Genomic DNA, 25,010 nt, shown 5'->3' with positions numbered 1-25,010 from the left:
TCATGACAAGAAAAATTATGATTATATTATGGTATATCATTTTACAAAAGTTCCTGAATACAAGTTAAAGGTTAAATGGAATATGTAGATGGTTAGAAAGATCTCTAAGGTCATAAAAGCTCTGTACCTGGCAAAGGGCCACTTATTATAACATTAAACAACACTGCATAAATGACATGGCTTTAAATTCTAAAAATAAAGTAAAACCAATAAGAACTCTGTAAAATTTAATGGAGAATATCACGTATCATTTATCCCTTGTTTACAGAGAAAAACCACTCAACCCTTAAAAAGATCAAATTTATCAACCTAACACAATTTTTTCTCCTTAGACAACAACAATTAACCTGTACAACAAATTTCAAGAGTCAGAAGAAGCTAGGAAAAAAAGTATAAAATTTGTTACAATCTGAAATACTATACTTTAACTGGTTCAAGTACTTGTAAATCTAAACCTCAGGATGTGCACATCTACCCTCTCCACACAAAAGTAAAAAATAAAATGTTTCGACGAGTGAATAAATACTTGGTTCACAAACAATATATTGCTATCTGTATTGGTCTTGTTAAAAATTGGGAGACCCAAAACATATCACCCATTTGCTAAACAAAGGACATTAACACCCAGTTTCATTTCTCTTGCTCTCTGCAAACCCACACAGAAAAAATATAAGTCAAGATTCTCATAATTACAGCTTTTCCAGTTATAACATTTGAAATAAGACACCACTTGTCCAAAGAAAATAAAAACATTCGACTTGTGATATAATTGAGCTAAAGGAAGATATTTCAAGACATGAAAACAGTGTCCATGTCTGATCTGGCCATAATTCATTTCAATAGATAGATATTTAGGGGGAAAGCTCCAGAAACCTCAATCAGGTGTCAGTGGTGTAATAAGACTAAGGAAAGGAACCCCAGAAGTTCAGTTACCTTTCTCCACCTTCTTCTTATGTCATACTATCCTCATTACTGGTAAAGTGTAGTAAATTTCTAGTAATATCCTATATTTCCTGTATTTACATCTTTCTTGTTTTTGTGTCTGGGTTTATGTATACACTGCTTCATTAAACTAAAATTTGTGTTGAAAGGCTAAATGAGGAGTCAACTATTAGGATCTTGTGGGAAAATTTGATCTGGTTTTCAAAAAAATTGTATCTCTAAGAGTCTTTTAAAACACAATGCGTTAGATAGCCAAGGATCCACTAAACAGTATTTGTAATAAGGAGGGGTGATGGAATATTTATTCATCCTCCCTCCATATTCCTTTCTAGGAGCTAATTTCAAAACTGGAGACCTAAAAACATTCCATTTACTTCATAAATAACTTCACAAAAGCTAAATGAAAGCATGAAAAAATAATTGTGGTTGTTTTTACATAACAAAACCCAGTAAACATAGCTAATACTGTACATAGTAATTTGGACAAATAAACGCTTCAGCTACTTGATATAAAATCCTCAAATAATATAACACATCAAAAAACCATATCACACAAAAAAATACAAATACTATCACATACCAAAGCTGGTGCTGTAATCAGTAAGGCAATAAAATTAAAATGAAATTTGAAATACGGTAGATATAAAATAAATCAAGTACTGTATACTAACCTCATAAACCAAATATAAGCATTTGCCATTAGCAGATAACATAACTCACTAAAAAGTACTATGACTAATCATGAAAATCTTCAACTATCAGTTCTCTTCACCTAATTCTAAATATGTATTCTTTTAGTTACATTCTATGCTTAGCAACTTTACATCAACAGAAAATGAGCTTATTACCAAGAAAGTTAACTATGTAGAAACACCTCGCAAATACAGTTTTCATACAGTATTTGAGGTTTATGAATTTGGGCTAAATGGCCCGGTGCCATGCCCTAGGAGGAAAAACCCCACTTTTGCATTATGATGTAAAAATTAATAGGGTTACTGCAAGATGGAAGAAATAAAATGGGAATGGAAGTATATTAGGAGGCAAAAAATTAGTCGGCTAAGGGTCAAAGGAATGCTGCAAGGACCCGAAGTAATGCTTATAGTGCACAACACAATTGCACTGTAAATACTAACCCTTTTAGGGCCAAATACAGTTTTGAAAAGCTCACTACAGTAGTGTTCTTTACATTAATCATGGATGGCAGTATTACTAAAGTATTGTTATATATCACAGATTAAGTAATGTACTGTGCTACTTACTTGGTGGTAGGCTGTTTAAGAATATCTTTATAAACATTAAGTCGACTTCTCACAAGAGCAGCTGAAGCAAGACACATGAACAGAATCTTATTGTTCCCGGAAATGAAAGCATTTTCACTAACACGTTTAACATGATCTAACATGTAATTTGAAGATTGTTCAAAAGCATTCATTAGGGCAGTTTTTGGTGGCAGAATTTTTCCTCTAACTTTGGTCATAACAGGTGGAGTTTTAGCGTCTTTAGCTCTTGAAGCAGATGATATTGTGCTACCCGGCGTAGAAGCTGGGACTTCCACAGGAATATGACGACGAACTGGATACAGAGAAATCTGTCCTTCAGACCCCACCATTACTTCACTGGGTAGTACACCCCTTGACTTTTCAACTGTTGGATTGACCGTTGATTTGAGACACTCCTCCCACTCACAAACACCCTTGCTTACACTTGCCAGTGCAGAGACTGGAGTATCTCTCTGTCCCCCGATTGAATATGGACAGACAGGCATATCTTTAATCATCCCAGATTTCTTGAATTCAGCCCATTCCTTGTGAAGAGCATCCTTAACAGCTCCAACTAGTTTACTAACATCACCGCCAGCCATTTTTTAGAATAAATTATCCAATACAAAATTCAATTTACACTTAAGGTATTTGCTAACAACGACCCTATACCGTAGTAGCACATGGAAAATCTTTCCCCACTTCCAACAGTTTTGTAAAGAGAAAAAATACTAAGTATTAGTTATTACTCTTCCCATACGCTAGCATAGACATATCTATATTTCTTTTAAATATTTTTGATAATTCATCACTTAGACAGTCATGCAGACAAATTCCATCATGCTTGTAGACCCAAGTGCCATTATTAAAATCATATCTTTTTGGGCCGCTAAAAGGTGATGAAAACCATATTTGTTTATTTGGAGACTGCTTGTTGATCACATATGTCCCAACTTCACCAAGGTTTAAGGTTAACACACCAGTCTGTAAAGAAGAAAAGAAAAGGATGTTAAACATAAGTAGCCTAGTTTTGTTAAAAACCAGATGATCTACAACATCAATAACATTTGTATTAACTGTACTTTTCTAATTTTTCATGTTCTCTTTCCCTCAACCATTACTGAAGCGCTTAAATTTTACTATCTTCTAAAGTAAAATGTTTGCCATATTCTTTATTTTCCTAAATTACACCGTAAAAACCTCAGCTGTGTAATGAAAGTAATTACCTAGATCAAGATATCAAAGACCAAAACAAATACGAGGCCAATCAATCCAAAATGTGCTGGATACAACACTACAAGAAATGTTATTTTCATTAGTAAAATAAATTTTTGAATATACTTACCCGATGATCATGTAGCTGTCAACTCCGTTGCCCGACAGAAATCTACGGTCGGGATACGCCAGCGATCGCTATCCAGGTGGGGGTGTACACAACAGCGCCATCTGTGAGTAGGTACTCAAGTACTTCTTGTCAACAAGAACTCAATTTTCTCCTCGGTCCACTGGTTCTCTATGGGGAGGAAGGGCGGGTTCTTTAATTCATGATCATCGGGTAAGTATATTCAAAAATTTATTTTACTAATGAAAATAACATTTTTCAATATTAATCTTACCCGATGATCATGTAGCTGATTCACACCCAGGGTGGTGGGTGGAGACCAGCATACATGTTAACAAAGAAGCTAAGTATCCCGTATTTCATTTTATCAGTTATTCAAAATAACAAACATAAAATAAATAAGTACCTGGTAAGGAAGTCGACTTGAACTATTACTCTGCCTTTTTTAAGTACGTCTTCCTTACTGAGCCTAGCGGTCCTCTTAGGATGCTGAACGACTCCTAGGTGCTGAAGTATAAAGGGCTGCAACCCATACTAAAGGACCTCATCACAACCTCTAACCTAGGCGCTTCTCAAGAAAGAATTTGACCACCCGCCAAATCAACCAGGATGCGGAAGGCTTCTTAGCCGACCGTACAACCAAAAGAACAACAATAAAAAGTATTCAAGAGAAAGGTTAAAAAGGTTATGGGATTATGGGAATGTAGTGGCTGAGCCCTCACCTACTACTGCACTCGCTGCTACGAATGGTCCCAGGGTGTAGCAGTTCTCGTAAAGAGACTGGACATCTTTGAGATAGAATGATGCGAACACTGACTTGCTTCTCCAATAGGTTGCATCCATAACACTCTGCAGAGAACGGTTCTGTTTGAAGGCCACTGAAGTAGCAACAGCTCTCACTTCATGTGTCCTTACCTTCAGCAAAGCAAGGTCTTCTTCCTTCAGATGAGAATGTGCTTCTCTAATCAGAAGCCTGATGTAGTAAGAAACTGCGTTCTTAGACATCGGTAGAGAAGGCTTCTTGATAGCACACCATAAAGCTTCTGATTGTCCTCGTAATGGCTTTGACCTTCTTAAATAGTACCTAAGAGCTCTAACTGGGCAAAGTACTCTCTCTAGTTCGTTCCCCACCAAGTTGGACAGGCTTGGGATCTCGAACGACTTAGGCCAAGGACGGGAAGGAAGCTCGTTTTTAGCCAAAAAACCGAGCTGCAAGGAACATGTAGCCGTTTCAGATGTGAAACCTATGTTCCTGCTGAAGGCGTGGATCTCACTTACTCTCTTGGCTGTTGCTAAGCACACGAGGAAAAGAGTTTTTAATGTGAGGTCCTTAAAAGAGGCTGATTGGAGCGGTTCAAATCTTGATGACATTAGGAACCTTAAAACCACGTCTAGATTCCAGCCTGGAGTGGACAACCGACGTTCCTTTGAGGTCTCAAAAGACCTAAGGAGGTCCTGTAGATCTTTGTTGGTGGAAAGATCCAAGCCTCTGTGGCGGAATACCGCTGCCAACATACTTCTGTAACCCTTGATCGTAGGAGCTGATAGGGATCTTACGTTCCTTAGATGTAACAGGAAGTCAGCAATCTGGGTTACAGTGGTACTGGTTGAGGAAACTGCATTCGCCTTGCACCAGCTTCGGAAGACTTCCCATTTAGACTGATAGACTCTGAGAGTGGATGTCCTCCTTGCTCTGGCAATCGCTCTGGCTGCCTCCTTCGAAAAGCCTCTAGCTCTTGAGAGTCTTTCGATAGTCTGAAGGCAGTCAGACGAAGAGCGTGGAGGTTTGGGTGTACCTTCTTTACGTGAGGTTGACGCAGAAGGTCCACTCTTAGAGGAAGAGTCCTGGGAACGTCGACTAGCCATTGCAGTACCTCGGTGAACCATTCTCTCGCGGGCCAGAGGGGAGCAACCAACGTCAGCCGTGTCCCTTTGTGAGAGGCGAACTTCTGAAGTACCCTGTTGACAATCTTGAACGGCGGGAACGCATACAGGTCGAGATGGGACCAATCCAGCAGAAAGGCATCCACGTGAACTGCTGCTGGGTCTGGAATCGGAGAACAATACATCGGGAGCCTCTTGGTCATCGAGGTAGCGAATAGATCTATGGTTGGCTGACCCCACAGGGCCCATAGTCTGCTGCAAACATTCTTGTGAAGGGTCCACTCTGTGGGGATGACCTGACCCTTCCGGCTGAGGCGATCTGCCATGACATTCATATCGCCCTGAATGAACCTCGTTACCAGCGTAAGCTTTCGATCTTTTGACCAAATGAGGAGGTCCCTTGCGATATCGAACAACTTCCTCGAATGAGTCCCTCCCTGCTTGGAGATGTAAGCCAAGGCTGTGGTGTTGTCGGAGTTCACCTCCACCACCTTGTTTAGCTGGAGGGACTTGAAGTTTATCAAGGCCAGATGAACCACCAACAACTCCTTGCAATTGATGTGAAGTGTCCTTTGCTCCTGATTCCATGTGCCCGAGCATTCCTGTCCGTCCAGTGTCGCACCCCAGCCCGTGTCCGATGCGTCCGAGAAGAGACGGTGGTCGGGGGTCTGAACAGCCAATGGTAGACTTTCCTTGAGAAGAATGCTGTTCTTCCACCACGTTAGAGTAGACCTCATCTCTTCGGAAACAGGAACTGAGACCGTCTCTAGCGTCATGTCCTTTATCCAGTGAGCAGCTAGAGTCTCCCTAACTCGATGAACAGGGCCAGCGATGAAAGTGTCCCTGTTAGACTCATCCACTGCCTGACTGAGCATCGGTTCCTTCTCAGCATGCTCTGGATGCATTCTAGGGCTTGATTGATCCTTGGGGCCGACGGAAAAGCCCGAAAAGCTCGACTCTGAATCTCCATACCCAGGTAGACAATGGTCTGGGATGGGACGAGCTGGGACTTCTCTATATTGACCAAGAGGCCCAGTTCCTTGGTCAGATCCATAGTCCATCTGAGATTCTCCAGACAGCGACGACTTGTTGGAGCTCTTAAAAGCCAGTCGTCTAAATAGAGGGAGGCTCTGATGTCTGCCAAGTGAAGGAATTTCGCAATATTCCTCATCAGTCTGGTAAACACAAGAGGTGCCGTGCTTAGGCCAAAGCACAGGGCTTGGAACTGGTACACAACCTTTCCAAAGACGAACCTTAGGAAAGGTTGGGAGTCTGGATGGATGGGGACGTGAAAGTACGCGTCTTTCAGGTCTAACGAGACCATCCAGTCCTCCTGCCTGACCGCTGCTAGGACCGACTTCGTCGTCTCCATCGTGAACGTCTGCTTGGTGACAAAAGCATTGAGAGCACTGACGTCCAGCACCGGTCTCCAACCTCCTGTCTTCTTGGCTACCAGGAAGAGACGGTTGTAAAAGCCCGGGGATTGATGATCCCGGACTATGACCACCGCTTCCTTTTGTAGCAAGAGCGACACCTCTTGTTGCAACGCTAGCCTCTTGTCCTTCTCCTTGTAGTTGGGAGAGAGGTTGATGGGAGACGTAGCTAGAGGGGAACTGCGGCAGAACGGAATTCTGTATCCCTCCCTTAGCCACTTCACAGACTGAGCGTCTGCACCTCTGCTCTCCCAAGCTTGCCAGAAGGTCTTGAGTCTGGCTCCTACTGCTGTCTGGAGAGGAAGGCAGTCAGAACTTGCCTTTTGCGGACTTGGAACCCTTCTTGGACTTGCCACGGTGACTGTCTGCACGGGTACCTCCTCTGCTGGAGGCTCTGCCACGAAAGGGCGGGATGAACCTAGATGCAGGAGTGTCAACTGCTGCAGGGCGGAAGGGCCTAGGCACGGAAGGTAAGGTTTTAGCCTTACGTGCAGAAGATGCCATAAGATCATGAGTATCCTTCTGGATAAGCGAGGCAGCCATCCCCTTAATCAGCTCCTCCGGAAACAGACACTTGGAGAGAGGAGCAAACAACAACTCTGACTTCTGGCAAGGAGTGATACCAGCCGATAAGAAGGAGCAAAGATGTTCTCTCTTCTTAAGGACTCCTGACACATACGAAGCCGCAAGTTCACCAGACCCATCCCGAATTGCTTTGTCCATGCTAGACATGATCAGCATGGCCGAGTCCTTATCTGAAGGGGAAGTCTTCCTGCTTAAGGCTCCCAAACACCAATCGAGGAAGTTGAATATCTCGAAGGCACGAAAGACTCCCTTCAACAGATGATCTAAATCGGAAAAGGACCAGCAGATCTTCGAACGTCTCATAGCCAACCTGCGGGGAGAGTCAACCAGACTTGAGAAGTCGCCCTGGGCAGAGGCAGGAACTCCCAAGCCGGGTTCCTCTCCCGTGGCATACCAGACGCTCGACTTAGAAGCAAGCTTGGTAGGCGGAAAGACGAAAGAAGTCTTTCCCAGTTGCTTCTTGGAATGCAACCACTCTCCCATAACCCTCAAAGCTCTCTTAGATGATCTGGCGAGAACAAGCTTGGTGAAGGCAGGCGCAGCAGACTGCATGCCCAGAGCAAACTCGGAGGGAGGAGAACGAGGGGTTGCAGACACAAACTGCTCAGGATACAAGTCCCTGAACAAGGCAAGGACTTTACGAAAGTCTAAGGAGGGAGACGTAGACTTGGGCCCTTCAAAATCAGAGTGAGGTTCATCCAGATGTGCAGCTTCGTCATCCGATACACCATCATCCGAAAGCTGAGTTGTAAGTGGCAAAGGTAGAGCAGAAAGCTGAACGGCTGAATCCGGCAGTACGGGTTCATGCGTACCTGCGGATCCAACATCATGCCGCTGCTGGTCGGTCTGCGAGCTGGTAACAACAAAAGCAGAGGGCTGGTGTGTGGGAGGGGCTGCGGTGGGTTGAGGAGCATGCGGTATGGTATGCAGAGCATGCTGTAAGGTATGCGGCTCATGCTGCATGGTATGCGGAGCATGCTGTAAGGTATGCAGAGCATGCTGCATGGGCTGAGGAGAATGCCGCATAGTGCTGGAACCCGGCAACTCCTGATGCGGTAGCTCACGCATGTTAGCAGATGGTGCAGCAAGAACATGCGTCTGGCAGGGAGGACTGCGCATCGGTGGTGGAGCTCTCACAGGTGGAGTGTGGGAGCAGGCAGCCGCAGTATCTGCTGAGCGCACAACCTCGGCGGGTTGTAGGTTAACAGGAGCAGTGTTAACCTTTTCAGCATGATACTCCTGCATGAATGCCGCAAGCTGAGACTGCATAGTCTGCAGCATGGACCACTTAGGGTCTACTGTGGTTGGAGCAACAACAGACGGAGCAGTAGCCTGTTGAGGGACCACTCTACCTCTCTTGGGAGGTGTGCAGTCATCAGATGACTGCGGCGAGTCCGAACTGACCCAGTGGCTACACCTGGGCCGTTGGACTCGCTCGGAAGGGACCTTACGTTTGAGCGGTCGTGAGACCTTGGTCCACCGTTTCCTCCTGGAAACTTCTTCCACAGACGAGGAATGTAAGGGCTCATTCGTCTGTATGTGGATGGGACGATCCTTAACAGATACGTCCGCAACCACTGAGGATACATCCGTGCGCCGATCAAGGCCTGCCGAACCCTTTGGTCCTTCGACATTGCTTCTCCCCTGGGCTTGGGAGCGTGCAAGAGGTCCCGGACTGGGAGGACGACTGGCACGCACAGATGTACCCTCATGCGCAACACTGACACTGACACTTTGCACATCACTAGCACTAACACTTCCCACTGCACTCTTCGCTTTCAGCTCTCTGACATCTGCCAAGAGCTGATTACGGTCATTAGCCAATGACTCCACTTTGTCACCGAGAGCCTGAATGGCACGCAACATATCCACCATTGCAGGCTGAGCACTCGTAGCAGGTTCGGGAGTCACCACCACAGGGGAAGGAAAAGGTTGAGGGGCATGGGGAGAGGAAAAATCCACAGAGCGAGAAGAACTCCTCCTATTTCTCTCCTTCTCTAACCTACGTGCATATCTAAGGAATTCGTTAAAATCGAATTCCGAAAGCCCAGCACATTCCCCACATCGATCTTCCAATTGACAGGATTTACCCCTACAATTGGAACATACGGTGTGAGGATCTATAGAGGCCTTCGGAAGACGCCTAGCACAAGTCCTAACGCTACACTGCCTGTACTTAGGTACTTGAGACTGGTCAGACATCTTGAATTTAAAAGTAGTCAAGGGGGGATTCCAAAATCTAGCAAAGTTCGTTAACAATTAATCCAAATTAATTCCAAAAGCTTGCTAAGCTAATGATAAAGCTTCCTGAATAGCGAAGGCTAAACTCTAGAGCAAATACATCACCAAATCGTGAACAATAACTCCAGAATCAACAGCGTATCCAAGTAGGTCTTGCCGGCGGCACGACAGAGGAAAAATTGAGTTCTTGTTGACAAGAAGTACTTGAGTACCTACTCACAGATGGCGCTGTTGTGTACACCCCCACCTGGATAGCGATCGGTGGCGTATCCCGACCGTAGATTTCTGTCGGGCAACGGAGTTGACAGCTACATGATCATCGGGTAAGATTAATATTGAAAAAATATCCTTGAGAGGCATAAAAAACCCATCTCAATCACAAAAAGAACCAGGCTGTATCATCATGAAAAATACATACTGCTTTACCCTAATAAAAATGTAAAGCTAGGATAAACTTTACCTCATTCTTTAAAGAACACATCACTTTTAAGAGTCTAACATCTGCTCTGCTCTTTTTAAGATTGTCATAAAATGTTATTTTCATTAGTAAAATAAATTTTTGAATATACTTACCCGATGATCATGTAGCTGTCAACTCTGTTGCCCGACAGAAATCTACGGTCGGGATACGCCAGCGATCGCTATACAGGTGGGGGTGTACACAACAGCGCCATCTGTGAGTAGGTACTCAAGTACTTCTTGTCAACAAGAACTCAATTTTCTCCTCGGTCCACTGGTTCTCTATGGGGAGGAAGGGCGGGTCCTTAAATTCATGATCATCGGGTAAGTATATTCAAAAATTTATTTTACTAATGAAAATAACATTTTTCAATATTAATCTTACCCGATGATCATGTAGCTGATTCACACCCAGGGTGGTGGGTGGAGACCAGCATACATGTTAACAAAGAAGCTAAGTATCCCGTATCTTATTTTAGCCGTTATTCAAAATAACAAACATAAAATAAATAAGTACCTGGTAAGGAAGTCGACTTGAACCATTACTCTGCCTTTTTAAGTACGTCTTCCTTACTGAGCCTAGCGATCCTCTTAGGATGCTGAGCGACTCCTAGGTGCTGAAGTATTAAGGGCTGCAACCCATACTAAAGGACCTCATCACAACCTCTAATCTAGGCGCTTCTCAAGAAAGAATTTGACCACCCGCCAAATCAACCAGGATGCGGAAGGCTTCTTAGCCTTCCGGACAACCCAGAAATATTTCAAGAGAAAGATTAAAAAGGTTCTGGAATTAGGGAATTGTAGTGGTGGAGCCCCCACCACTACTGCACTCGTTGCTACGAATGGTCCCAGAGTGTAGCAGTTCTCGTAAAGAGACTGGACATTCTTAAGATAAAAGACGCGAACACTGATTAGCTTTTCCAAAAGGTTGCGTCGAAAATATTTTGCAGAGATCTATTTTATTAAAAGGTCACGGAAGTTGTGATAGCTCTAACTTCGTGTGTCCTTACCTTCAGCCAAGCTTGGTCTCCCTCATTCAGAAGGGAATGAGCTTCTCGTATTAACAGTCTGAAAATAATAGGATAAAGAATTCTCTGACATAGGCAAAGATGAATTCTTAACTGAACACCATAAAGCTTCAGACGGGCCTCGTAAAGGTTTTTAAAATAGAACTTAAGAGCTCTACAGGACATAATACTCTTTCTAGTTCATTTCCAACCATATCGATAAGTTTGGAATAACGAACGATATTGGTCAAGGCCGAGAAGGCAGCTCGTGTTTGGCTAGAAAACCAAGATGTAGAACATGTAGCCGTTTCGGATGAAAATCCGATGTTCTTGCTGAAGGCATGAATCTCACTGACTCTTTTAGCTGGTAAAGCATATCAGGAAAAGAGTCTTAAAGGTGAGATCTTTCAGGGAGGCTGATTGAAGTGGTTCGAACCTGTCTAACATAAGGAATCTTAGAACCACGTCTAAATTCCAACCAGGTGTAACCAAACGACGCTCCTTCGTGGTCTCAAAAGACTTAAGGAGGTCCTGTGGATCTTTATTGTTAAAAAGATCTAAGCCTCTGTGACGGAAGACTGATGCCAACATGCTTCTGTAACCCTTGAAAGTGGGAGCTGAAAGAGATCGCTCTTTTCTCAGATATAAGAGGAAGTCAGCTATTTGAGTTACAGAGGTACTGGTCGAGGATACGGATACTGACTTGCACCAGTTTAGGAAGATTCCCCACTTCGATTGGTAGACTCTAAGGGTGGATGTTCTCCTTGCTCTAACAATCGCTCTGGTTGCCTCCTTCGAAAAACCTCTAGTTCTCGAGAGTCTTTCGATACTCTGAAGGCAGTGAGACGAAGAGCGTGGAGGCCTTGGAGTACCTTCTTACGCGTGGCAGACGTAGCAGGTCCACCCTTAGGGGAAGAGTTCTGGGAACGTCTACTAGCCATCGAAGTACCTCGGTAAGTTATTCTCTCGCGGGCCAGAGGGAAGCAACTAGTGTCAACTTTGTCCCAACGTGAGAGGCGAACTTCTGCAGTACCTTGTGGACAAACTAGAACGGAGGGAATGCATATAGATCTAGATGAGACTAATCTAGTAGAAAGGCATCTAAAAGAACCACTGCTGGGTCCGGGATAGGTGAGCAAAGTATTGAGAGCCTCTTGGACATCGAGGTTGCGAAGAGATCTATGGTTGGCTGTCCCCAGGTGACCCAAAGTCTCTTGCATACATCTCTGTGGAGGGTCCAATATGTTGGAATTATTGTCCCTTCCTACTGAGACAAACTGCTAAGACATTCAAGTTGCCTTGGAAGAGATTTGTTACTAGTGAAAAGTCTAGACCTGTTGAACAGGAGAGGAGGTCACTAGCGAACTCGCACCATGTCAGAGAGTAGGTCCCTCCTTGCTAGGAGATGAACATCAAAGCAGGGAGTTGTCCGTGTTGACCTCCATTACTTTGTCTTGAAGGAGAGACCTGAAGCTTTTCCAGGTCAGACTTACTGCCAGAAGCTTCTTGCAGTTAAAATGCATTGTCCTTTGACGCGAGTTCCATAATCCCGAGCATTCCCTACCGCCTAAGGTCGCACCCCAGCCTACGTCCGATGCGTCTGAGAAGAGAACGTGGTTGGGAATCTGAACAGTCAGGGGAAGACCCTATAAAAGGTTGATAAAGTCCTTTCCTCAGGTTAGACCAGACTTATCTTCCGGAAACCGGGATCGAGACCGCTTCTAGCGTCTTGTCCTTTTCCAGTGAAGAGCTAGATGAAACCGAAGAGGACGGAGGTGTAGTCTTCCAAGTGACACCAAATGCACCACGGATGACAGTGTCCTAACCAGACTCATCCACAGCCTGACAGGGCCGTATTCCTTCTTCAGCATCTTCTGGATGGATAGCAGGGCTGGGGATTGATCTTCTTGTTCAGCCATGTCCTCATCAGAGGGTTCCTCATCCGAAACTGATGAGGAAACGGCAACGGAGTGGGCAACGTCTGACTCGCTGAATCCGGTCGCACTGGTGGATGCGTGACGGAGCCGGACACAAGATCATGGTACTGCTGCACAGTCTGTGAACTGTCAACCATGGGGAAGCGAGGAAGTACAGCGACAACCCGAAACTGTCTAGACTGTCTGGGTAGTACAGACAACCCCTTATCGGGTTGCTGAGGTTGCCGCACTGCGTCACAACAAGTCACCTCTGCTGGTTGTTGAACGTCTTCCCAGTGACACACTGAACGTCCACAACCACCTCCGAGAGTAGCATAACATCAACGTGCGACTGGCAACCCACACTGGGTCGCACCGGTGGAGGAACCATCTCAACTGGCGGACGTGAGTAGGATACCTCAGCGTCAACAGGGCGTACAACCAACCGGTAGGAAGGTCGTTGGCAAGAAGGGTCTTCTCCGTAAAAAATCCTCTATCAAGGACTAAGCTTGGACTGCATGTCTTGCAACAAAGCCCAAGGTCTATGGGAGCAGGTGTGGCAACAGACGGGGTTAGCGACTGAAGCGGAACCATTTACCCTCCCTGGAAGCATGTTATGCTTAAATAAAAGTCCATAGGAGGCTAAGCAGCTTAAGGCTCCTCTCCAAATGACAGAGTCCTCAAGGGAATATCAGAAGGAGGGAGAACAGCACTTTCTCATCTACAGGAACCATATCCGAGAAAAGCTAGGTTCTCTCAGTGAGGGTTTCACTGGTGCAAAAGCAGCAGACCAGAAGGCAACATTATGAAACTGCTTGACAGTCTGTGAACTGTCAAAAACTGAACTGTCAACCACAACAGGAGCGTGAGGACATACAGCACTGGTGTATAAGTAGCAGACCAGAAGGCAACGTCATGTAACTGTTTGACAGTCTGGGAGTTGGCAACAACCAAAGTTGTGTGGGGAAGCCTCAACTCCTGACTGACTAGTTTGCTGCTGGCGAGTGGCGGTAACCACATTGTGTTGCGGAGGCTGACACACCGTGTCAAAACACGGCAGCTTGTGGTAGCTCACGCACGGCAACGGAGTGCTCTGTGTGTGGGAGTCATCATACATCTGGCAGGGTTGACTGTGCATGGGTGGAGGAGCTCTCACAACAAGAGTGTGAGAGCAGGAAGCCATGCCGGGCGCACAACCGTGGGAGGTGTAGGCCCACGGGTGCATCGTCAACCTTCTCCGCAGTCGGAGTGTGGGAGCTGGCAACAACAAAAGCAGAGTGCTGGTGCGTGGGAGGGGCTGCGGTGGGTTGAGGAGCATGCGGTATGGTATGCGGAGCATGCTGTAAGGTATGCGGCTCATGCTGCATGGTATGCGGAGCATGCTGTAAGGTATGCAGAGCATGCTGCATGGGCTGCGGAGAATGCCGCATAGTGCTGGAACCCGGCAGCTCTACAGAACCTTCCCACTGCTGATGCGGTAGCTCACGCATGTTAGCAGATGGTGCAGCAAGAACATGCGTCTGGCAGGGTGGACTGCGCATCGGTGGTGGAGCTCTCACAGGTGGAGTGTGGGAGCAGGCAGCCGCAGTATCTGCTGAGCGCACAACCTCGGCGGGTTGTAGGTTAACAGGTGCATTGTCAACCTTCCAGCACGATACTCCTGCATGAAGGAGCAAGCTGAGACTGTATAGTCTGCAGCATGGACCACTAGGGTCTATGAAAGACAACAACAAACGGAGCTACTGTCCGTTGTGACTGAGGGTCTAAAACAGCTGGTGCGGCAACAGACGGAGTTACTGCCTGTTGCGGTACCACCTTGCCTCTCTTGGGAGGTGCGCAGTTGTCGTACTGCAGCGAGTCCGAACTGACCCAGTGGCTACACCTAGGCCGTTGGACTTGCGCGGAAGGGACCGACTTGCACTTAAAAGCTGCAAGATTTGGTCCATGGTTTCTGCGAGAAACCTCTTCCGCAGACGAGGAATAAATGGGCTCTCTCGTCTTTGTGTGGGTGGGGTGATCACGTCGGCAACGTGTGTAGATACACCCGAAACCACGGAGGGAAACGTTTGTTCGTCGATCAAGACCTGTGGAACCCATAAGTCCTTCGACATTACTTCTCCCCTGGGCTTGGGAGCTTGTAAGAGGTATCGGACAAGGTGAACAACTGGCACGAACAAACGAACCCTCGAACGCAACACTGTAACACTTTGCGCATAACACTTTATCACTTTTGATTTTCTGTTTGCACTTATTTCACTGAACTCGAAACTTTAAGTGGTTTGTACCTGAAACACGCAATCCTATCCTTCATCAAAAGGTAGTAATTGCGAAAACAGTTTTACAATGTAACAGAAAAACATAATGAAAGATAAAGAATTCAGTGGCTGGAAAAGAGACTAAACACTAGATCAAATAAACTACGTTTAAAATCTCTCACCGCATAAAGCCTGGGAACAAGAATAAAACTCTAGAAACGTTTTACCTTCTTCCCCTATAGCGACTAGGGAGAAGAGCAAAAAACGAGAACAACGTTACCCGCTTGAACGAAACGTTTATCCTCCTCTCTCTCTCCCTCCGTCTCTATCTCTCTCTCTCTCTCTCTTGACTTAGAACCTGAGAGATGAGCCCAATTATATATCGTTAAAACATATTATTTGTTAAAGGTAAAAACTGAAAGGTTTCCCAAATAAAAAGTTCCTTTATTAGAATTAAAACCATTTAAGCTAAGAAAGAATGAACGAAACGCTAGAATCGGTTTACTCTTACTGCAACGTGAAACCGTGAAATACTCTCTCTCTATCGTAACGATAGAGCGCAAGTTGAACGTTCTGAACGTCAACAACTGCGGAGACTAAACTAAACGTTAGTTCAACTTTGAAAACAGTACGAGACTATCAAAGAAATTCTTTCAAAAACATTAAAATTAAAATAGCAAAAATTCTTAACAGGAAAAACGATATGACGGGCTCAATGTTAATTAACTTCGGTTCCAAGTAAGGACCGCCTACTATTAGGAAAGGTCGCATATAAACAAACATAAAAATTAATTTTTATAAGTTTATAATAAATGGAAAGTTAATCGAAGAGGCCTATAAATGGCGGAGAGATATAAAATAAATTTATAACTTTGTTAAGCAAAATTACCAAAAACCTAAACACACTTCCGTCTAAGGGAAGGGTGGGTCATAAAAAGTGAAAGAGAGTCTATACTCTCTTCGACACCAACACTTCCGTCGAAGGGAAGGGTCGGCCATTTAAAAGTGAAAGAGAGTCCATACTCTCTTCGTCACCATAATAAAATCTATCCAAAACGAGTTCAAGTTTTGAAATGAAGATAAAACCCCTGCATAGCGAAAGCTCAAAACTGGAATAGTGTACTTCACCAAAAAGTTGTGAAAACAAATCCAGTTAGGGACGGCGTATTAGTAGGTCTTGCCGGTGGCACGACAGAGGAAAAATTGAGTTCTTGTTGACAAGAAGTACTTGAGTACCTACTCACAGATGGCGCTGTTGTGTACACCCCCACCTGGATAGCGATCGCTGGCGTATCCCGACCGTAGATTTCTGTCGGGCAACAGAGTTGACAGCTACATGATCATCGGGTAAGATTAATATTGAAAAAGAGGAGTTCTCTACATGCTTATATCCTTAGTACTGGCATGATAAAATATGATGATATAGCCTATACTAACTTCATTAATCATTTTCTAGGTGGTCTAGAGTATCGAAGGATATACATAACACTAATGTATACTATTAACATATAACTTTGACTTGCTCATAAAATTTGTACAAAATTCAGCAACTAGCAGTCTTTGTGAAGAGATTAAAAACTAACTTCACATTCAGTTTTGCAAAAAGCTACAGCAATACTGTACAATAACCACAGGTAGCAATATCCGATAATTTTCCTGTTCAGGCATAATCACTTTATCAGTTTCTGATAAGCTATCTGGCACCAATTGTAGTCTTAATAATGTCTAAGCTGTTGATTCAAAGACTTTCCTTTAATATGTTATTTTCATTAGTAAAATAAATTTTTGAATATACTTACCCGATGATCATGTAGCTGTCAACTCCGTTGCCCGACAGAAATCTACGGTCGGGATACGCCACCGATCGCTATCCAGGTGGGGGTGTACACAACAGCGCCATCTGTGAGTAGGTACTCAAGTACTTCTTGTCAACAAGAACTCAATTTTCTCCTCGGTCCACTGGTTCTCTATGGGGAGGAAGGGCGGGTTCTTTAATTCATGATCATCGGGTAAGTATATTCAAAAATTTATTTTACTAATGAAAATAACATTTTTCAATATTAATCTTACCCGATGATCATGTAGCTGATTCACACCCAGGGTGGTGGGTGGAGACCAGCATACATGTTAACAAAGAAGCTAAGTATCCCGTATTTCATTTTATCAGTTATTCAAAATAACAAACATAAAATAAATAAGTACCTGGTAAGGAAGTCGACTTGAACTATTACTCTGCCTTTTTTAAGTACGTCTTCCTTACTGAGCCTAGCGGTCCTCTTAGGATGCTGAACGACTCCTAGGTGCTGAAGTATAAAGGGCTGCAACCCATACTAAAGGACCTCATCACAACCTCTAACCTAGGCGCTTCTCAAGAAAGAATTTGACCACCCGCCAAATCAACCAGGATGCGGAAGGCTTCTTAGCCGACCGTACAACCAAAAGAACAACAATAAAAAGTATTCAAGAGAAAGGTTAAAAAGGTTATGGGATTATGGGAATGTAGTGGCTGAGCCCTCACCTACTACTGCACTCGCTGCTACGAATGGTCCCAGGGTGTAGCAGTTCTCGTAAAGAGACTGGACATCTTTGAGATAGAATGATGCGAACACTGACTTGCTTCTCCAATAGGTTGCATCCATAACACTCTGCAGAGAACGGTTCTGTTTGAAGGCCACTGAAGTAGCAACAGCTCTCACTTCATGTGTCCTTACCTTCAGCAAAGCAAGGTCTTCTTCCTTCAGATGAGAATGTGCTTCTCTAATCAGAAGCCTGATGTAGTAAGAAACTGCGTTCTTAGACATCGGTAGAGAAGGCTTCTTGATAGCACACCATAAAGCTTCTGATTGTCCTCGTAATGGCTTTGACCTTCTTAAATAGTACCTAAGAGCTCCAACTGGGCAAAGTACTCTCTCTAGTTCGTTCCCCACCAAGTTGGACAGGCTTGGGATCTCGAACGACTTAGGCCAAGGACGGGAAGGAAGCTCGTTTTTAGCCAAAAAACCGAGCTGCAAGGAACATGTAGCCGTTTCAGATGTGAAACCTATGTTCCTGCTGAAGGCGTGGATCTCACTTACTCTCTTAGCTGTTGCTAAGCACACGAGGAAAAGAGTTTTTAATGTGAGGTCCTTAAAAGAGGCTGATTGGAGCGGTTCAAATCTTGATGACATTAGGAACCTTAAAACCACGTCTAGATTCCAGCCTGGAGTAGACAACCGACGTTCCTTTGAGGTCTCAAAAAACCTAAGGAGGTCCTGTAGATCTTTGTTGGTGGAAAGATCCAAGCCTCTGTGGCGGAATACCGCTGCCAACATACTTCTGTAACCCTTGATCGTAGGAGCTGATAGGGATCTTACGTTCCTTAGATGTAACAGGAAGTCAGCAATCTGGGTTACAGTGGTACTGGTTGAGGAAACTGCATTGGCCTTGCACCAGCTTCGGAAGACTTCCCATTTAGACTGATAGACTCTGAGAGTGGATGTCCTCCTTGCTCTGGCAATCGCTCTGGCTGCCTCCTTCGAAAAGCCTCTAGCTCTTGAGAGTCTTTCGATAGTCTGAAGGCAGTCAGACGAAGAGCGTGGAGGTTTGGGTGTACCTTCTTTACGTGAGGTTGACGCAGAAGGTCCACTCTTAGAGGAAGAGTCCTGGGAACGTCGACTAGCCATTGCAGTACCTCGGTGAACCATTCTCTCGCGGGCCAGAGGGGAGCAACCAACGTCAGCCGTGTCCCTTTGTGAGAGGCGAACTTCTGAAGTACCCTGTTGACAATCTTGAACGGCGGGAACGCATACAGGTCGAGATGGGACCAATCCAGCAGAAAGGCATCCACGTGAACTGCTGCTGGGTCTGGAATCGAAGAACAATACATCGGGAGCCTCTTGGTCATCGAGGTAGCGAATAGATCTATGGTTGGCTGACCCCACAGGGCCCATAGTCTGCTGCAAACATTCTTGTGAAGGGTCCACTCTGTGGGGATGACCTGACCCTTCCGGCTGAGGCGATCTGCCATGACATTCATATCGCCCTGAATGAACCTCGTTACCAGCGTAAGCTTTCGATCTTTTGACCAAATGAGGAGGTCCCTTGCGATCTCGAACAACTTCCTCGAATGAGTCCCTCCCTGCTTGGAGATGTAAGCCAAGGCTGTGGTGTTGTCGGAGTTCACCTCCACCACCTTGTTTAGCTGGAGGGACTTGAAGTTTATCAAGGCCAGATGAACCGCCAACAACTCCTTGCAATTGATGTGAAGTGTCCTTTGCTCCTGATTCCATGTGCCCGAGCATTCCTGTCCGTCCAGTGTCGCACCCCAGCCCGTGTCCGATGCGTCCGAGAAGAGACGGTGGTCGGGGGTCTGAACAGCCAATGGTAGACCTTCCTTGAGAAGAATGCTGTTCTTCCACCACGTTAGAGTAGACCTCATCTCTTCGGAAACAGGAACTGAGACCGTCTCTAGCGTCATGTCCTTTATCCAGTGAGCAGCTAGATGATACTGAAGGGGGCGGAGGTGGAGTCTCCCTAACTCGATGAACAGGGCCAGCGATGAAAGTGTCCCTGTTAGACTCATCCACTGCCTGACTGAGCATCGGTTCCTTCTCAGCATGCTCTGGATGCATTCTAGGGCTTGATTGATCCTTGGGGCCGACGGAAAAGCCCGAAAAGCTCGACTCTGAATCTCCATACCCAGGTAGACAATGGTCTGGGATGGGACGAGCTGGGACTTCTCTATATTGACCAAGAGACCCAGTTCCTTGGTCAGATCCATAGTCCATCTGAGATTCTCCAGACAGCGACGACTTGTTGGAGCTCTTAAAAGCCAGTCGTCTAAATAGAGGGAGGCTCTGATGTCTGCCAAGTGAAGGAATTTCGCAATATTCCTCATCAGTCTGGTAAACACAAGAGGTGCCGTGCTTAGGCCAAAGCACAGGGCTTGGAACTGGTACACAACCTTTCCAAAGACGAACCTTAGGAAAGGTTGGGAGTCTGGATGGATGGGGACGTGAAAGTACGCGTCTTTCAGGTCTAACGAGACCATCCAGTCCTCCTACCTGACCGCTGCTAGGACCGACTTCGTCGTCTCCATCGTGAACGTCTGCTTGGTGACAAAAGCATTGAGAGCACTGACGTCCAGCACCGGTCTCCAACCTCCTGTCTTCTTGGCTACCAGGAAGAGACGGTTGTAAAAGCCCGGGGATTGATGATCCCGGACTATGACCACCGCTTCCTTTTGTAGCAAGAGCGACACCTCTTGTTGCAACGCTAGCCTCTTGTCCTTCTCCTTGTAGTTGGGAGAGAGGTTGATGGGAGACGTAGCTAGAGGGGGACTGCGGCAGAACGGAATTCTGTATCCCTCCCTTAGCCACTTCACAGACTGAGCGTCTGCACCTCTGCTCTCCCAAGCTTGCTAGAAGGTCTTGAGTCTGGCTCCTACTGCTGTCTGGAGAGGAAGGCAGTCAGAACTTGCCTTTTGCGGACTTGGAACCCTTCTTGGACTTGCCACGGTGACTGTCTGCACGGGTACCTCCTCTGCTGGAGGCTCTGCCACGAAAGGGCGGGATGAACCTAGATGCAGGAGTGTCAACTGCTGCAGGGCGGAAGGGCCTAGGCAAGGAAGGTAAGGTTTTAGCCTTACGTGCAGAAGATGCCATAAGATCATGAGTATCCTTCTGGATAAGCGAGGCAGCCATCCCCTTAATCAGCTCCTCCGGAAACAGACACTTGGAGAGAGGAGCAAACAACAACTCTGACTTCTGGCAAGGAGTGATACCAGCCGATAAGAAGGAGCAAAGATGTTCTCTCTTCTTAAGGACTCCTGACACATACGAAGCCGCAAGTTCACCAGACCCATCCCGAATTGCTTTGTCCATGCTAGACATGATCAGCATGGCCGAGTCCTTATCTGAAGGGGAAGTCTTCCTGCTTAAGGCTCCCAAACACCAATCGAGGAAGTTGAATATCTCGAAGGCACGAAAGACTCCCTTCAACAGATGATCTAAATCGGAAAAGGACCAGCAGATCTTCGAACGTCTCATAGCCAACCTGCGGGGAGAGTCAACCAGACTTGAGAAGTCGCCCTGGGCAGAGGCAGGAACTCCCAAGCCGGGTTCCTCTCCCGTGGCATACCAGACGCTCGACTTAGAAGCAAGCTTGGTAGGCGGAAAGACGAAAGAAGTCTTTCCCAGTTGCTTCTTGGAATGCAACCACTCTCCCATAACCCTCAAAGCTCTCTTAGATGATCTGGCGAGAACAAGCTTGGTGAAGGCAGGCGCAGCAGACTGCATGCCCAGAGCAAACTCGGAGGGAGGAGAACGAGGGGTTGCAGACACAAACTGCTCAGGATACAAGTCCCTGAACAAGGCAAGGACTTTACGAAAGTCTAAGGAGGGAGGCGTAGACTTGGGCCCTTCAAAATCAGAGTGAGGTTCATCCAGATGTGCAGCTTCGTCATCCGATACACCATCATCCGAAAGCTGAGTTGTAAGTGGCAAAGGTAGAGCAGAAAGCTGAACGGCTGAATCCGGCAGTACGGGTGCATGCGTACCTGCGGATCCAACATCATGCCGCTGCTGGTCGGTCTGCGAGCTGGCAACAACAAAAGCAGAGGGCTGGTGTGTGGGAGGGGCTGCGGTGGGTTGAGGAGCATGCGGTATGGTATGCAGAGCATGCTGTAAGGTATGCGGCTCATGCTGCATGGTATGCGGAGCATGCTGTAAGGTATGCAGAGCATGCTGCATGGGCTGAGGAGAATGCCGCATAGTGCTGGAACCCGGCAACTCCTAATGCGGTAGCTCACGCATGTTAGCAGATGGTGCAGCAAGAACATGCGTCTGGCAGGGAGGACTGCGCATCGGTGGTGGAGCTCTCACAGGTGGAGTGTGGGAGCAGGCAGCCGCAGTATCTGCTGAGCGCACAACCTCGGCGGGTTGTAGGTTAACAGGAGCAGTGTTAACCTTTTCAGCATGAATGCCGCAAGCTGAGACTGCATAGTCTGCAGCATGGACCACTTAGGGTCTACTGTGGTTGGAGCAACAACAGACGGAGCAGTAGCCTGTTGAGGGACCACTCTACCTCTCTTGGGAGGTGTGCAGTCATCAGATGACTGCGGCGAGTCCGAACTGACCCAGTGGCTACACCTGGGCCGTTGGACTCGCTCGGAAGGGACCTTACGTTTGAGCGGTCGTGAGACCTTGGTCCACCGTTTCCTCCTGGAAACTTCTTCCACAGACGAGGAATGTAAGGGCTCATTCGTCTGTATGTGGATGGGACGATCCTTAACAGATACGTCCGCAACCACTGAGGATACATCCGTGCGCCGATCAAGGCCTGCCGAACCCTTTGGTCCTTCGACATTGCTTCTCCCCTGGGCTTGGGAGCTTGCAAGAGGTCCCGGACTGGGAGGACGACTGGCACGCACAGATGTACCCTCATGCGCAACACTGACACTGACACTTTGCACATCACTAGCACTAACACTTCCCACTGCACTCTTCGCTTTCAGCTCTCTGACATCTGCCAAGAGCTGATTACGGTCATTAGCCAATGACTCCACTTTGTCACCGAGAGCCTGAATGGCACGCAACATATCCGCCATTGCAGGCTGAGCACTCGTAGCAGGTTCGGGAGTCACCACCACAAGGGAAGGAAAAGGTTGAGGGGCATGGGGAGAGGAAAAATCCACAGAGCGAGAAGAACTCCTCCTATTTCTCTCCTTCTCTAACCTACGTGCATATCAAAGGAATTCGTTAAAATCGAATTCCGAAAGCCCAGCACATTCCCCACATCGATCTTCCAATTGACAGGATTTACCCCTACAATTGGAACATACGGTGTGAGGATCTATAGAGGCCTTCGGAAGACGCCTAGCACAAGTCCTAACGCTACACTGCCTGTACTTAGGTACTTGAGACTGGTCAGACATCTTGAATTTAGAAGTAGTCAAGGGGGGATTCCAAAATCTAGCAAAGTTCGTTAACAATTAATCCAAATTAATTCCAAAAGCTTGCTAAGCTAATGATAAAGCTTCCTGAATAGCGAAGGCTAAACTCTAGAGCAAATACATCACCAAATCGTGAACAATAACTCCAGAATCAACAGCGTATCCAAGTAGGTCTTGCCGGCGGCACGACAGAGGAAAAATTGAGTTCTTGTTGACAAGAAGTACTTGAGTACCTACTCACAGATGGCACTGTTGTGTACACCCCCACCTGGATAGCGATCGCTGGCGTATCCCGACCGTAGATTTCTGTCGGGCAACGGAGTTGACAGCTACATGATCATCGGGTAAGATTAATATTGAAAAACTTCATTTTCAAGTTGGTACAATTGTACCAACTGTGATGTATGGATCGGAGTTGTGGGCAATGAAAGTGATGGAGAGACAGAAATTGAATGTTTGAGATGAAGTGTCTAAGGAGTATGGCTGGTGTATCTCAAGTAGATAGGGTTAGGAACAAAGTGGTGAGGGTGAGAACAAGTGTAAGAAATGAGTTAGCAGCTATAGTGGATATGAATGTGTTGAGGTGGTTTGGCCATGTTAGGAGAATGGAAAATGGCTGTCTGCTAAAGAAGGTGATGAATGCAAGAGTTGATGGGAGAAGTACAAGAGGAAGTCCAAGGTTTGGGTGGATGGATGGAGTGAAGAAAGCTCTGGGTGATAGGAGGATAGATGTGAGAGAGGCAAGAGAGCTTTCTAGAAATAGGAATGAATGGCGAGCGATTGTGTCGCAGTTCCGGTAGGGCCTGCTGCTTCCTCCGGTGCCTTAGATGACCGCGGAGGTAGCAGCAGTAGGGGATTCAGCATTATGAAGCTTCATCTGTAGTGGATAACGGGGGAGGGTGGGCTGTGGCACCCTAGCTGTACCAGCCGAACTCGGTTGAGTCCCTTGTCAGGCTGGGAGGAACGTAGAGAGTAGAGGTCCCCTTTTTGTTCTGTTTCATTTGTTGATGTCGGCTACCCCCCAAAATTGGGAGAAGTGCCTTGGTATATGTATGTACAAAAGAAAAAGCACTATCTGAAGGGTTTCAAAATTGTCTAATTAATTTTCCATGTATTGATGTCAATTATACTTCTCATGACAGTACCATAAAACAAAGTACAGTAATGTAAACTGTACTAAGAAATGCCTCAATTGGTTCTTTGAAAAAAAAACAACGATTAAATTCTAACTTTTCATAAGTGGCAATTCATGTTAAATATAGCATAGTACTTTGATTAAAGTAAATCCTATCTCTGTACTAAGTGACTGCCCACTGAGCAGTCCCTCATTACCTTTATAACCTTTCTACCAAGTACTATATGAAGATAATCATACTATATACTGTGTAGGATGCTATATATCTATGAGGCTAAAACAACTAATGGATAAATTAAAACAAAAGTAACCTTCATGTTCCACACATGAAGCATTCTTCACCACTAAGAGGGGCCCTCATTAACCTACTATATTTCTCCCTTGAGCTGAAACTATGAAATCCACAAGAATGTCAATGAAACATGGGACAAGGGAAATTTATATACAAAAAGAGGCGATTATCAATGAAAAAATCTATCATCCAAAAATTATAATTCTAAATATGCTAAATTGCTGCTTTACAGAGATATTGTTAAAACTCAACAATGCTGTGTTGGCCAGCAGGTTGTATCAATCCCTACTCCTACTACGATACAGGGTTTTACCACCCAAGTTAGTTGCT

General features: G+C 45.8%; 2 protein-coding genes across 2 annotated transcripts in view; both read right to left on the bottom strand.

Moving 5' to 3' along the window:
- The window catches only part of LOC137621556 (uncharacterized protein KIAA0825 homolog), a 155,591-nt gene extending 152,758 nt beyond the window's left edge, over positions 1–2,833 (bottom strand). The window contains exon 1 of the mRNA XM_068351948.1: positions 2,202–2,833. Coding sequence (XP_068208049.1) covers positions 2,202–2,803 — 602 coding nt within the window. The 5' untranslated portion in view covers positions 2,804–2,833. The remainder of the gene's footprint in view (positions 1–2,201) is intronic.
- Positions 2,834–2,939: 106 nt separating this feature from the next.
- The window catches only part of LOC137621557 (frataxin, mitochondrial-like), a 35,642-nt gene continuing 13,571 nt past the window's right edge, over positions 2,940–25,010 (bottom strand). The window contains exon 4 of the mRNA XM_068351949.1: positions 2,940–3,185. Within this exon, the coding sequence (XP_068208050.1) occupies positions 2,940–3,185 (246 nt within the window). The remainder of the gene's footprint in view (positions 3,186–25,010) is intronic.

The sequence above is a fragment of the Palaemon carinicauda genome, chromosome 28 (genome assembly GCF_036898095.1).
Source record: "Palaemon carinicauda isolate YSFRI2023 chromosome 28, ASM3689809v2, whole genome shotgun sequence".
In the NCBI taxonomy this organism is placed as follows: Eukaryota; Metazoa; Arthropoda; class Malacostraca; order Decapoda; family Palaemonidae; genus Palaemon; species Palaemon carinicauda.
This window is presented reverse-complemented; position numbering and strand designations above follow the sequence as displayed.